This window comes from Pan paniscus, chromosome 16 (genome assembly GCF_029289425.2).
Source record: "Pan paniscus chromosome 16, NHGRI_mPanPan1-v2.0_pri, whole genome shotgun sequence".
NCBI lineage: Eukaryota > Metazoa > Chordata > Mammalia > Primates > Hominidae > Pan > Pan paniscus.
The window spans coordinates 54,213,828-54,227,323 of NC_073265.2; the positions used below are offsets into that span (position 1 = coordinate 54,213,828).

The 13,496-nt window shown below is 43.0% G+C and overlaps 1 protein-coding gene across 10 annotated transcripts in view; it reads right to left on the reverse strand.

The window, feature by feature from the left end:
• SPG21 (SPG21 abhydrolase domain containing, maspardin) overlaps nucleotides 1-13,496 on the reverse strand; it is a 38,392-nt gene that overhangs the window by 16,294 nt on the left and 8,602 nt on the right. For all 10 annotated transcript variants that reach the window (XR_010109942.1, XR_010109941.1, XR_010109936.1 and 7 more), the window contains 5 exons: nucleotides 13,187-13,348; nucleotides 8,816-8,896; nucleotides 6,966-7,111; nucleotides 2,484-2,592; nucleotides 1,626-1,733 (listed from right to left, as the gene is read on the reverse strand). Coding sequence is in view for 2 of the 10 variants with exons in the window: in XM_034938938.3 (XP_034794829.1) it covers nucleotides 1,626-1,733; nucleotides 2,484-2,592; nucleotides 6,966-7,111; nucleotides 8,816-8,896; nucleotides 13,187-13,348 (606 nt within the window). In the remaining 8 variants the exon portion in view is untranslated. The remainder of the gene's footprint in view (nucleotides 1-1,625; nucleotides 1,734-2,483; nucleotides 2,593-6,965; nucleotides 7,112-8,815; nucleotides 8,897-13,186; nucleotides 13,349-13,496) is intronic.

A 13,496-nucleotide genomic window follows, 5' to 3' on the forward strand; every position in this document is an offset into this window, starting at 1 on the left:
ATCATGCCCGGCTAATTTTTGTAATTTCAGTAGAGACGGGTTTCACCACGTTGGCCAGGATGGTCTCGATCTCTTGACCTCGTGATCCACCCGCCTTGGCCTCCCAAAGTGCTGGGATTACAGGGGTGAGCCACTGCGCCCGGCCTAATTTTCTTTATTAGTAGTAGAGACAGGGTCTCCTGTATTGCCCAGACTGGTCTCGAATTCCTGGGCTCAAGCAATCCTCCTGAGTCAGCCTCCCAAAGTGCTGGGATTGCAGGCGTGAGCCACTGTGCCCTGCCCAAACATATACTTTTACACCAATGTTCATAGAAGCACTATTCACAATTGCCAAAAGCTGAACACAACCCAAGTGACCACTGACGGATGAATGGATAAACAAAATGTGGTATAAACCAACATTAGTTTTATTGGTAGATATTATTCAGCTTTAAAAAGAAATAGGCTGGGCGTGGTGGCTCATGCCTGTCATAGCACTTTGGGAGGCCCAGGCAGGCAGACAGCTTGAGTCCCAGAGTTTGAGTCCAGCATGGGCAACATGGTGAAACCCCATCTCTACAAAAAATTAGCCGAACGTAGTGGTGTGAGCCTGTGGTCCAAGCTACTAAGGAGGCTGAGGAGGGAGGATTGTTTGGGCCCGGGAGGCAGAGGTTGCAGTGAGCTGAGATTGCACCACTGCACTCCAGCCTGGGGAACAGAGTGAGACCCTGTTTCCAAAAAAAAAAAAAAAAAAAAAAAAAGAAAGAAATGACATTCTGACACATGTATAACATTTCAAGATAAGTCTTGTGAAACATTATGCTAAGTGAAATGGCCCCACAAAAGGATAAATGTTGTATGATTCCACTTATATGAGGTTCTAGAATAGGTACATTTTTATAGACAGAAAATAAAACCGTTGATTATCAGAGGCCGGGGGAAAAAAGGGAACGGGAGTTATTGTTTAATGGGTATGCAATTTCTTCTTGGAATGATGAAAATGTTGTGAAAATGGTGATGGTTGCAGAACTGTGAATATACTTAATGCCACTGAACTATGCACTTAAAAATGGTTAAAATGGCATATTTTAAATGTATATTTTACCACAATAAAAAAATAAGCAAGCTTTTGTGGTAATTAAACTATGGAATTCTTGATTCTCTACCCTTGTGAAGCACCTTCTCTTTGCTGCCCATATATGTGCAATATATGGTGCAATATCTATTGATGAGAACAGCAAAAATACATCAAATGGGTAGACTCCCTTGTTTAAATTTATTTTGATTCATTTTTATTTTTATCTTTTTTAATAAATACAGACAGGGTCTCACTATGTTGCCCAGGCTGGTCCTGAACTCTTGGACTCAAGCAATCCTCCTGCCTCAGCCTCCCAAAGCGCTGGGATTACAGGCATAAGCCACTGTGCTCGGCCTATGTTGATTTCAATGGTGTTATTCCTGCCAGAAAGAAATCCAAGATAAGCAATAAACAGATTATTTTGGAATTGAGAAAGCTGGAGGGTAAAAACAAAAGCCAAGGCAGCATTTGAAGAGGCACACTGAAAGTTATCAAACAGTTTTATAGGAGATCTTGACATACACATTTTAAAAAGTAAAGCAGCTATTTTACTTAAAAGGAAGCTTACATCCATAATGGTTACAGGTATGTCCCGAATTTTATGAGGTTCCACATAAGAATTTTGACAATTCAAGGTAAGTCTTGAAGCCAGTTCACTCTGACCCAAACTTTCTAGCTGCAGGAAGAAACACAGGTAAAGTTTTTTAAATAACTTTGTTTTTCACATTTACATTAAATCCACAGGCAACATTTGTGCTTATAAAGGTGGTATCATCTGTGGTGGGGCCAGAAAAGTCATCAGTGAGGAACCACAGCTTAGGTGAGAGACCATGAACTGGGCTTCTCAGGAGGTTGTGGCATTTTTCTATTCTGGAAACCTGGGTACAAACCAATGAAACCCGGCCTTCTACAGCCCTCAGCCTACACTGCCTACTCCAGCCAGGTGCCCATGGGCAGCAAGCCAATTCCTACTGCTCAAAGGTGACAGATACATGTTTTTGTTTTGTTTTTTTTTTAAGATAAACCTTTAAGGGATCTTAAAAGAGATTTGAGAAATCATCTAGCCCAGCAGTTCCTAAATGCAAGCCAACAGACCTGGTTCATCAGATTTACCTGGTGGGTAGAGGAAAAGTGTGAAGTAAAAATAGATTCCCAGATCCCATGCCCAGGGATTCCAGATGGATGATCTGCTGTGAGGCCTTACAATCTGTATTTTTGAAAGCTCCCCTAAGTGATTTTGATGAACAGCTGGTGGGAAGCACTAACGTAGGCAAGCCCTTACCAGCAATAATATCTGCTCAGATGTATTAATCTGCTTAGCAAATACCTCTAACACATACTTGTGAGACAGATCTATCTTCTGGAACCAAGTAGATGTGAAAATTCCCAATACAATGTGTCCCCAGCCCAATGTCATGATCCTTACCCTGTCTACCATGAAATCAATGGCATCAGCCATCATAGGGTCCACCGGGCCAGATGAAAAATTTCCAAGAACTATTTTTTTGAGCATAAATGCAGGCATCAGCCAAAAGCTGTAAAACACAAAGACCTTATAATTTAAACTTCCAAGACTACACATGGCAAATATTCATTCAACATTAAAGCTTTATATTAGCTTGGGATCTAGAAATAAAAAGTCCTAATCCCCTCCTCCAAAGAGCTCAGCATCTAGTTTTTACACACACTTTCCCAAGCTTCCAAAGAGTTATGGCTTCATATAATTAAACTTTTATTTGAGTATTTAGGATAATTGTAAGAGATATTTCAAAATACCTTTACTGAGATAGACATTCTGATGAGTCCAAGATTTTTTTTTTTTCTCTAATTGGCCCTATTTCCAAGGATTAAACTATTTCTTTTGGAAAACTGAGCATTAAGAGAAGAATTCTTTCCTTCTGGTTGATATTATCTTTTTATCGATTGATATTTCAAAACAGATTTCAAAATACCAATATGAAAGCTATTGCACCTCCCCAAATTTGCTACTATTAGATTCAACTTGGCTAATTCAAGGCAAATTGATATTTATAGATTTGTTTTTTAAATTTATTATTGTTATTATTTTTTGAGACAGAGTCTCAGTCAGTTGCCCATGCTGGAAGTGCAGTGGCATGATCTCGGCTGGGTGCAACCTCTGCCTCCCGGGCTCAAGCAATTCTCATGCCTCAGCCTTTCGAGTAGCTGGGACTACAGGCGCATGCCACCACGCCCGGCTAACTTCTGTATTTTTAGTAAAGATGAGCTTTTGCAATGTTGGCCAGGCTGGTGGTGAACTCCTGGCCTCAAGTGATCCACCCACCTCAGCCTCCCACAGTGCTGGGATCACAGGCGTGAGCCACTCCTGGCCTCTTTTTATTTTTTAATTTAAAAAATTAAAAAAAAACTTTTAGAGACAGGGTCTCACTCTGTTGCCCAGGCTGAAGTGCAGTATTGTGATCATAGCTCACTGTAGCCTCAAACTCCTATCAAGTGATCCTTCTACCTTGGCCTCCCGAGTAGCTGGGACTACGGGCTCGTACCACCAGGCCTGACTAATTTTTAAAAAATTTACTGAGCTGGGGGAGCCGGGGCCAGGCATGGTGGCTCATGCCTGTAATCCCAGCACTTTGGGAGGCCAAGGCGGGCAGATCACGAGGTCAGGAGATTGAGACCATCCTGGTTAACACGGTGAAACCCCATCTCCACTAAAAATACTAAAAATTAGCCGGGCTTGGTGGCGGGCGCCTGTAGTCCCAGCTACTCGAAAGGCTGAGGCATGAGAATGGCGTGAACCCAGGAGACGGAGCTTGCAGTGAGCCAAGATCGTGCCACGGCACTCCAGCCTGGGCGACAGAGCCAGACTCCGTCTCCAAAAAAAAAAATTTACTGAGCCAGGCGCAATGGCTCATGCCTGTAATCCAGAACTTTGGGAGGCCAAGGTGGGTGATCACAAGGTCAGGAGTTCAAGACTAGCCTGGCCAAGATGGTGAAACCCCGTCTCTACTAAAAATACAAAAATTAGCCAGGGGCGGTGGCCAGCGCCTGTAATCCCAGCTACTTGGGAGGCTGAGGCAGGAGAATCACTTGAACCTGGGGGGCAGAGGCTGCAGTGAGATCGTGCCACTGCACTCCAGTCTGGGCAACAGAGCGAGACTCCCGTCTCAAAAAAGAAAATTTTTTTTCTGTAGAGACAGGATCTTGCTCTGTTGCCCAGGCTGGTCTAGAACTCCTGGACTCAAGCAATGCTCTTACCTCTGCCTCCCAAAGTGCTGGGATTACAGGTGTGAGCCACTGTGACTGGTCAGATCTTTACGGATTTCTATATATGATCTTTAGTTTATATTTATTCCATTAATTTCAACTGTTAAGAGCCATCATGGAGGGTAAACACTAATTTCTGTAAACCTATGATGAAAATTACTTAGATGAGGTGCAAACTACCTTCTGATGCTTATTACCATTGGGACAGCCTTGCTGGAAGTTGAGCTTCCCTCAAAAGGACCACTAGGTCACCTTCCAGTTAACTTTCTAAGTTCTCTCCCAGCCCCATCACTTTCTTATCTTTTGAAGGTGATGAGGTCTAAGTACGCTCTGTAAGGGGTGGACCCTGTTGACTTTGCTCACTCCTGGATCCTCAGTGTGTGGCACACAGTAAGCACTCAGATATTTGACAATAAGCAGCTGATGTACCAGAGCACAAACTGAATGGGGGCTGTCTTGGCATTCTAACAATTAGAACAGCAATAAAAATCACCAAAAATAATGAGCATTATTTAGTGCATTATCTGGATGGGAAGGATTTGTAAAGTAGCTAATGTATACAAGAAATTGTTGCATGAACGCTGAGTAATTACTAAGATAACATCAGAAAAACTAAAAAATAGCCGGGCACAGTGGCTCACGCCTGTAATCCCAGCACTTTGGGAGGCTGAGGCGGGCGGATCATGAGGTCAGGAGATCGAGACCATCCTGGTGAACACGGTGAAACCCCGTCTCTACTAAAAACATAAAAAATTAGCCAGGCGTGGTGGCGGGCGCCTGTAGTCCCAGCTATTCGGGAGGCTGAGGCAGGAGAATGGCGTGAACCTGGGAGGCGGAGCTTGCAGTGAACCGAGATCGTGCCACTGCACTCCAGCCTGGGCGACAGAGCGAGACTCCGTCTCAAAAACAAACAAACAAACAAACAAAAAACTAAAAAATATCAGAGTGCAATTTTAAGTAGATGTGAAAACGATATTTCTCTATACATTATTTGAAAACACTGATCATACAGATGTGTTTACTCACTGGGCTTTTTTTTTGAAGTAGGGTCTTGCTCTGTCACCCAGCCTGGAGTACAGAGGCACAGTTGTGGCTCACTGCAGCCTTGAACTCAGGCTCAAGCGATCCTCCTGCCTCAGCCTCCTGAGTAGCTAGGACTGCAGGTGCATACCATGATACCTGGCTAATTTATTATTATTGTTATTTGTAGAGATGGGGTCTCACTATGTTGCTCAGGCTGGTTTCAAACTCTTGGCCTGAAGTGATCCTCCTGTCTTGGCCTCCCAAAGTGTTGGGAGTACGGCATGAGCCATCACACCTGGCCACTGGGCTTTATTTTAAGGCTAGAGCCTCGCCTTGCTAGCAATGAAAGAAGTGCACAGTAAGCCAGCTGTATGGCATCATAGATACCTACCAATTACTTAAAATGATAAAATCAGTGAAAGGATGGCTCCTAGGAAACAAGTACCCCACTGGCTGCGCCCGAAGCATTTCCACCATTTTGTTTTTGTTTTTTTTTTTTTTTTTTTTTTGAGATGGAGTTTCGCTCCTGTTGCCTAGGCTGGAGTGCAATGGCGTGATCTCGGCTCACCACAACCTCCGCATCCTGGGTTCAAGTGATTCTCCTGCCTCAGCCTCCTGAGTAGCTGGGATTATAGGCATGTGCCACCTTGCCCAGCTAATTTTGTATTTTTAGTAGACGGGGTTTCTCCATGTTGGTCAGGCTGGTCTCGAACTCCCGACCTCAGGTGATCCGGCCGCCTCGGCCTCCCAAAGTGCTGGGATTACAGGTGTGAGCCACCGCACCCAGCCTCATTTCCATCATTTCTATCTTTTGGAAGAACAGACTAATATCAAGGGTCATGATGTGCAGAACATCTGTTGACAGACCAAATGCTCTATTCTTTCCATTTGGAGAACATATCTCAAGGAAATAAATTGGAAAGGGAAAAAACCCAGTAATTTGTACAAAGATTTACTGTAGAATGTGATGAAGAATTGGGAAAAGCCAAATGCCTAATAAAACTATGTCAGTCAATACACGGAACTGTTTACACAAAATAATAAGTGGGATAAACAGAACATGGTATTAGTTATATAGAAATACTGAACAGAAACAGCAAAAGAATATTAATGAATATTAAACAAAATTTAAAAATTTAAGGTAATAAAAAAAGCTGAATTTAGAGTTCATTCAATTCTTTCCTTTTGCAAAGGTAATTGTTTCTAATTTTAAAAGCCAAGAAAGAGCTGGGCACAGTGGCTCATGCCTGTAATCCCAGAACTTTGGGAGGCCAAGGTGGGCAGATGGCTTGAGCCCGGGAGTTATAGACCAGCATGGGACAACATGGCAAAACCTCATCTGTATAAAAATATACAGAAATTAACCAGGTGTGGTGCCATGCATGCCTGCCTGTAGTTCCAGCTACTTGGGAGGCTGAGGTAGGAGGATCGCTTGAGCCTGGGAAATAAAGGCTGCAGTAAGCTGTGATTGCACCACTGCACTTCAGCCTGGGTGACAGAGCAAGACTTTGTCTCAAAAAAAAAGCCAAGGAAGTTGCAGAATATAGAAGTAGATATAAGCCTTCCCTTCCTAATGTACCAAACACTCAAAAGCCAACATTTTCAAAATTTCACTGAACAAAAAAAGTAATTTTGTTCTTACCTGTTTGCAGTCCAAGTTTGGTTGAAGATAGAGGTGTCACTGAAGGAATTGCAGAGGATTAGGGAATGGACTCTAGGAGATTTGTGAGTGTATTCAGCAAATTTCTGGGCCAAAAAGCCTCCCAAAGAAGCGCCAAAAAGATGAACCTAATTATAAACAAATATAAGGCAGATTCTGAAATACTGATCAATCTTGAACCTGAGTATTAAAAAGTTGCTTCAGTTATCACTAACCACAGAATATGTTATCACTAGCCAATAGACTAAAATATTTACAGCAGCTAGAAATTTAGAAAATATTGTATTTAAATGCAATTTATACAGTCCATCAAGATAATACAACTCGGCATCCAAGTTATATAATTTAAAAAAATATCATTCACAGATTGCATTAGAAAACAAAACCAGTCCAGGCACGGTGGCTCACACCTGTAATCCCAGCACTTTGGGAGGCCGAGGCAGGCAGATCACGAGGTCAGGAGTTCGAGACCAGCCTGGACAGCATGGTGAAACCGTCTCTACTAAAAATACAAAAAAATTAGCCAGGCATGGTGGTGCGTGCCTGTAGTCCCAGCTACTCGGGAGGCTGAGGCAGCAGAATCGCTTGAACCTGGCAGGCGGAGGTTGCAGTGAGCCAAGATCGCACCACTGCACTCCAGCCTGGGCAACAGAGCGAGACTCCGTCTTTTAAAAAAAAAAAAAAAAAAAAAAACCAAGCTAGGGAAATATGGAAAAGGCCTGTATACTAAAAATACAAAAATTAGCCAGGCATGGTGGTACGTGCCTAGAGTCCTAGCTACTTGGGAGGCTGAGGTGGGAGGATCGCTTGAGCCCAAAAGGTTGAGGCTGCAGTGAGCCATGATTGCACCACCACACTCCAGCCTGGGCAACAAAGTGAAAGCCTGTCTCAAAAAAAAAATAAGAAAAAACTCAAAACCACTTAGTGGTTTATGTCTAAGAAAACTGTAATTCAGTAATTCCACCCCTAAACACATACCTAAGAGAACTGAAAACATATGTCGACACAAAAACTTGTACATGAATGTTCATGGCAGCATTATTCATGATATCCAAAGGGTAAAAACAACCCAAATGTGCATCAGCTGATGAATCGTGAAACAAGATATGGCATATTTATAAAAATATGATTTAGCTGTAAAGAGAAACGAAGTATTGATTCCAGCTTCAACATGAATGAACCTTAAACTCACAATGCTAAGTAAAAAAAGCCAGTCAAAAAGACCACATATGATACGATTCCACTTATGTAAAATATCTAGAATAGGCAAATCCATAGAGATAAAAATAAATTAGGTTGCAGGGCTAGTAGGGGGGAAGATGAGGACCGACTGCTAATGAATATGAGGTTTTTGGCATTAAAAAAATTATAAAACATTGACTGCAGTGATGGTTGCACATACCTGGGAGTATACTGAAAAACATGGAACTGTACACTTAAAAGGGTAAATTATATGGTATATGAATTATGTTGCAATAAAGCTATTATTAAAAAATAAGAGGGCTGGGCGCGGTGGCTCACGCCTGTAATCCCAGCACTTAGGGAGGCTGAGGCGGGCGGATCACTTGAGGTCAGGAGTTTGAGAGCAGCCTGGCCAACCTGGCGAAACCCCATCTTTACTAAAAATACAAAAACTAGCCGGGCATGGTGGCACACGCCTGTAATCCCAGCTATTTTGGAGACTGAGGCAGGAGAATCACTTGAACCCGGGAGACGGAGGTTGCAGTGAGCCGAGATCGCGCCACTGCACTCCAGCCTGAGTGACAGAGTGAGACTTCATCTCAAAAAAAAAAAAAAAATTGTATGTATGTAATTAGTTTCAGGGTACTCACTTTATCCAATTGTAAATGGTCTAAAAGTTTTCTGAATCCATCACAGAACTCGAGATGGTCCCAATACACTGGATACTGCAACTGAAATAATAACGATAATTTTATTTTTAAAAATCATAAAAGTAAAAATGCAACTCACGTATTTGAAAAACTTAGGACTCAAACAGTGACATTTCTCGTTTGCTCAAGCGCTGCTCCTTATTCAAAATATGTAAAAATAAGCTCTCACTTTTTACTAAACTTCTTAATTCACATTTTTCTAACAGACCAAATTAAAAGAGTATAAAAAGTAAGCACACTCTAATGATATTATGTGAGTAACAATTTCAATTCCCATCAATTTCCTTTCTAAATAGCTGAAAAAGTCTGGGGTTCAAGGATGAATACGGCAGAACCCATTCCAGTAAAGAAATACCGTTTTCTCTTAAATCTAATTTCATTCAGAATTATGGCTCAGGAGAGATGGAAACAAAATTTGTTCTAAGGAGAGCTCCCTCTCTTTTTGGTAGCATTTCTTTAAGAGGGTATTCAGTAAAATTGTTCCTCTTCTTTTAAATGACTTAGTTACTCTATTTCATTTATTGTACTTTGGGGTGTCTGTTTGTTTCTTGAGACAGAGTCTCCTCTGTTGCCCAGGCTGGAGTGCAGCGGCGCGATCTCGACTCATGCCACCTCCGCCTCCCGGGTTTGAACGATTCTCCTACCTCAGCCTCCTGAGTAGCTGAGATTACAGATGTCCACCACCACACCCAGCTGATTTTTGTATTTTTAGTACAGACACAGTTTTGCCATGTTGGCCAGGCTAGTCTCGAACTCCTGACCTCAAGTGATCTACCTGCCTTGGCCTCCCAAAGTGTTGGAATTTTAGGCGTGAGTCACCCCACCCAGCTTGTTTGTTTTTTTGATAGGGTCTCACTCTCTCTCACCCAGGCTGGAGTGCATTGGCACGATCGTAGCTCACTGCAGCCACAACCTCTTGGGTGCAAGCGATTCTCCCACCTCAGCCCCCCAGTAGCTGGAATCACAGGCATGCACCACCATGCCTGGCTAATTTTTATATGTATACTTTTTTGTAGAAATGGGGTTTTGCCATGTTGCCCAGGCTGGTCTTGAACTCCTGGGCTCAAGCGATTTGCCTGCCTCAAGCAATATAACTGCCTCAGCTTCCCAAAGTGCTGGGATTATGGGTGTGAGCCACCATGCCAGGCTACTGTACTTCTGTTTGTGACAAAAGAAGTATGGTACTTGACTATACGTAGCCTATCTATTAATGCTGGCAATAATGAGGAAAAAGAAGTACAAGTCACAGACTCATTTCTAAGGTACTCAGGTTTGTCCCCTAAGAATTCCTTTTTTTTTTGTTTGAACTGGGGTCTCGCTCTCTCGCCCAGGCTGGAGTGCAGTGGCGCGATCTCAGCTCACTGCAACCTCCACCTCCCAGGTTCAAGTGATTCTCCTGCCTCAGTCTCCTGAGTAGCTGGGACTACAGGCATGTGCCACCACACCTGACTAATTTTTTGTTGTTGTATTTTTAGTAGAGACGGGGTTTCACCATGTTAGCCAGGATGGTCTCGATCTCCTGATCTTGTGATCCGCCTGCCTCGGCCTCCCAAAGTGCTGGGATTACAGGCGTGAGCCACCGCACCTGGCCAAGAATTCCTTTTTTGTATACATATAAAACCAACTGGCTGGGCGCCATGGCTCACGCTTGCAATCCCAGCGCGTTGGGAGGCCGAGGCGGGTGAATCACTTGAGGTCAGGAGTTCGAGACCAGCCTGGACAACATGGTGAAACCCCATCTCTACTAAAAAATACAAAAATTAGCCAGGCACGGTGACAGGAACCTGTAATCCCAGCTACTGGGGAAGCTGAGGCATGAGAATTGCTTGAGCCTGAGAGGTGGAGGTTGCATGAGCCGAGAGCATACTACTGCACTCTAGCCTGAGTGACAGAGTGAGACTCCATCTCCAAAAAACAAAAACAAAAACAGAAAAACCCCCCCAAAAACCTCGTCTAACAGGCTTACTGTTTAAGCACTTAGGTTCATTTTGTTATTGACGAATCACTGGAATGGATACTGCCATCTGAATTATGGAATCATTTTAGATTTGATGTATGACTTTCATTATTAAAATTCTATTTGTGGATAAGACTTCCACCATTCCAAGAAAGAATGGGGAACTGATTCTACCTAGCAGAAAGTTTGAGAATTTGAGTCAGATGATAGCCTAAAAGAAAGGGGATGATACTTTCATGGAGTCTTTAATTTATAAATATCCATGCCCACACAGGTGACAAAATTATATGCAACTTAATACATACAAACAAATGAGTTCAAGCAGAACTGGGGAAGCCTGAATGAGATTGGTACATTGTAGTAATATCAATATCCTGGTTGTGATTTTGTACTACAGTTTTGCAAAGGTTCGGCAGAAACTGGGGAAATGTGTAAAAGGTATATTTCTCTTTACTATTTTTTACACTGCATGTGAATCTACAATTACAACAACAAAAAAATTTAAATTAAAAAGATCTGTGCATTTTAACTGCTAGATACTAACAAATATCAAATAAGTTCCAAAACCTCATGGAGCTGAACATTCTGATCACATCTTGATGACAAAGTAATTTTGAAGACACTGTTGACCTTTTCTTGATTAACTCTCCTCCTAATGAAACAGGGAAAGCGCACAACAAGAACCTTGAGAGTGAAGAAGAAACATCCAGCCAGAAGCCAAGGCTCTCATGACCTGCCACTGTGGAGCGAGAAACACACTGTTGGACAGCACTCCCGAGTGGGACGGGCGCCTATGGGTTGCTCGGTTTCCCCCTCCCTGGCTGATCAACAGGGGCCACCAAAAATGGTAGTGTCATGCCTCAGGCTGCAGAGGGCTGGGATGAGGGCAGTTCCCACCCTGTTCTAGAATGCTGTTTGTGAAGAGGAATGACTGAAAATCTGAACAAAGGAGGATTATGTTGCAGAGGCTCAAACATGTCACGTGAGGAATGGTTAAAGAAGCTGGAGAAATTAAGCCAGAGAAGAAAAGACCCAGGAGAAAAGCAGCAGGTGGTGATGATAACTGTTTTCTCAAGTAAGAGACAGGCTCTCAGGAGGAAGAGGAACTGATTTCTTTTGTGTGGCCTCAGTTGGTGGTAACCTCAGTAGAATTTTCAGTTACCTTCCAAAAGGAGAGACGTGACCTGCCTTTTCATCCCTTTAAACAATAAATAAAACGTACACTAACAGCAGTATTCCCACTGGGAGTACCACTTACAAGTGAATACTGCAGGCGACTGCCAGCTAAAGAGACTCTCTCCTTCCTGGAAAATTAGGAGACCAATGTCCTGACCAATGTGGAAGCATGCAAAAAAAAAAAAAAAAAATCAGTCACCAGGAAGAGTGCCTTTCCCACACACCTTTCTCCCAGAGAAGACTCAAGAATGATCAGTGGGAAACTGGATTTAGACCAAACTCAGCTATAAAGTAACAATCAGGAACAAAAAAACTTCCTAACCAAATGCTAACATATGAGCTAATTAATGAATCTCACCTCAAATATCAAAGATTTACATGAAAAGCCAGCTTTTCAGTCACTTGTATGTTAGCAAATCCCTTTGTTGTCTAATATTCCATGCTCAGCAACCCTGGAAGCAGTGCTGTGATAAAATGAGGAGCAGAAACAGAGCCAGGAGACGGAGCTCAGTTCCTCCCTCCACCACTACTGGCTGTGTGAGCCGGACCTCAGTTTCTTCATCTGTAAAGAAGGACAACGCTTCCTACCGCTCTGAGTTGAGAGAAGGGCGTCAGGAAAGAATGCACATAAATGCTGGGCATGGAGAGGCTGCCAAAGAGGTTTGTTCCCTCTGAATCTCTGTGTGACCGTGGACTCACACCAGCCTCCTTCAAAAGGCTTCATCTCACATATTAAAATAAGCAAACAGTATCTTTCCTCAATTAAAAAAACTGCCCGGCTGGGCGCAGTGGCTCATGGCTGTAATCTCAGCACTTTGCGAGGCTGAGGTGGATGAATCATGAGGTCAGGAGTTCGAGACCAGCCTGGCCAACAAGGCGAAACCCCGTCTCTACTAAAAATACAAAAAATTAGCTGGGCGTAGTGGCGGGTGCCTGTAATCCCAGCTACTCAGGAGGCTGAGGCAGGAGAATCGCTTGAACCCGGGAGACAGAGGTTGCACTGAGCAGTGATCACGCCACTGCACTCCAGCCCGGGCGACAGAGTGAGAATCCGTCTCAACAAACAAACAAACAAACTGTGCCCATTACTATAGCTGATGAGAGACAGAAGCATAAAAAAAACACACACACACACAAAACATGGGTCTGAATTTTAATACTTAATCAGTAATACTTACAGCGATAACCCGGTAACCCCATCCAGTCAGAGCCAAAATCTGCCGGAAAAAGACATCTGCAGTTCCACTGACAGGGGGCAGGAATATGAGAGGACACCTGATACTTCGGGGGCCCGCGTCATAGAGCGACCATATCTTACTGTCATCATCATCCACAATAATCTGGAGGGAAGGTTAAAAGAAAAAAGTGGAAAACCTTATAAATTTGCTTTTTATGTTATTTTACACTGTCATTTCACTGACAATTTTAATACTACTGCCTTGTTTGTTACAAGGTAACCTGGAGCTCACACCAGATTAGCATGCATGA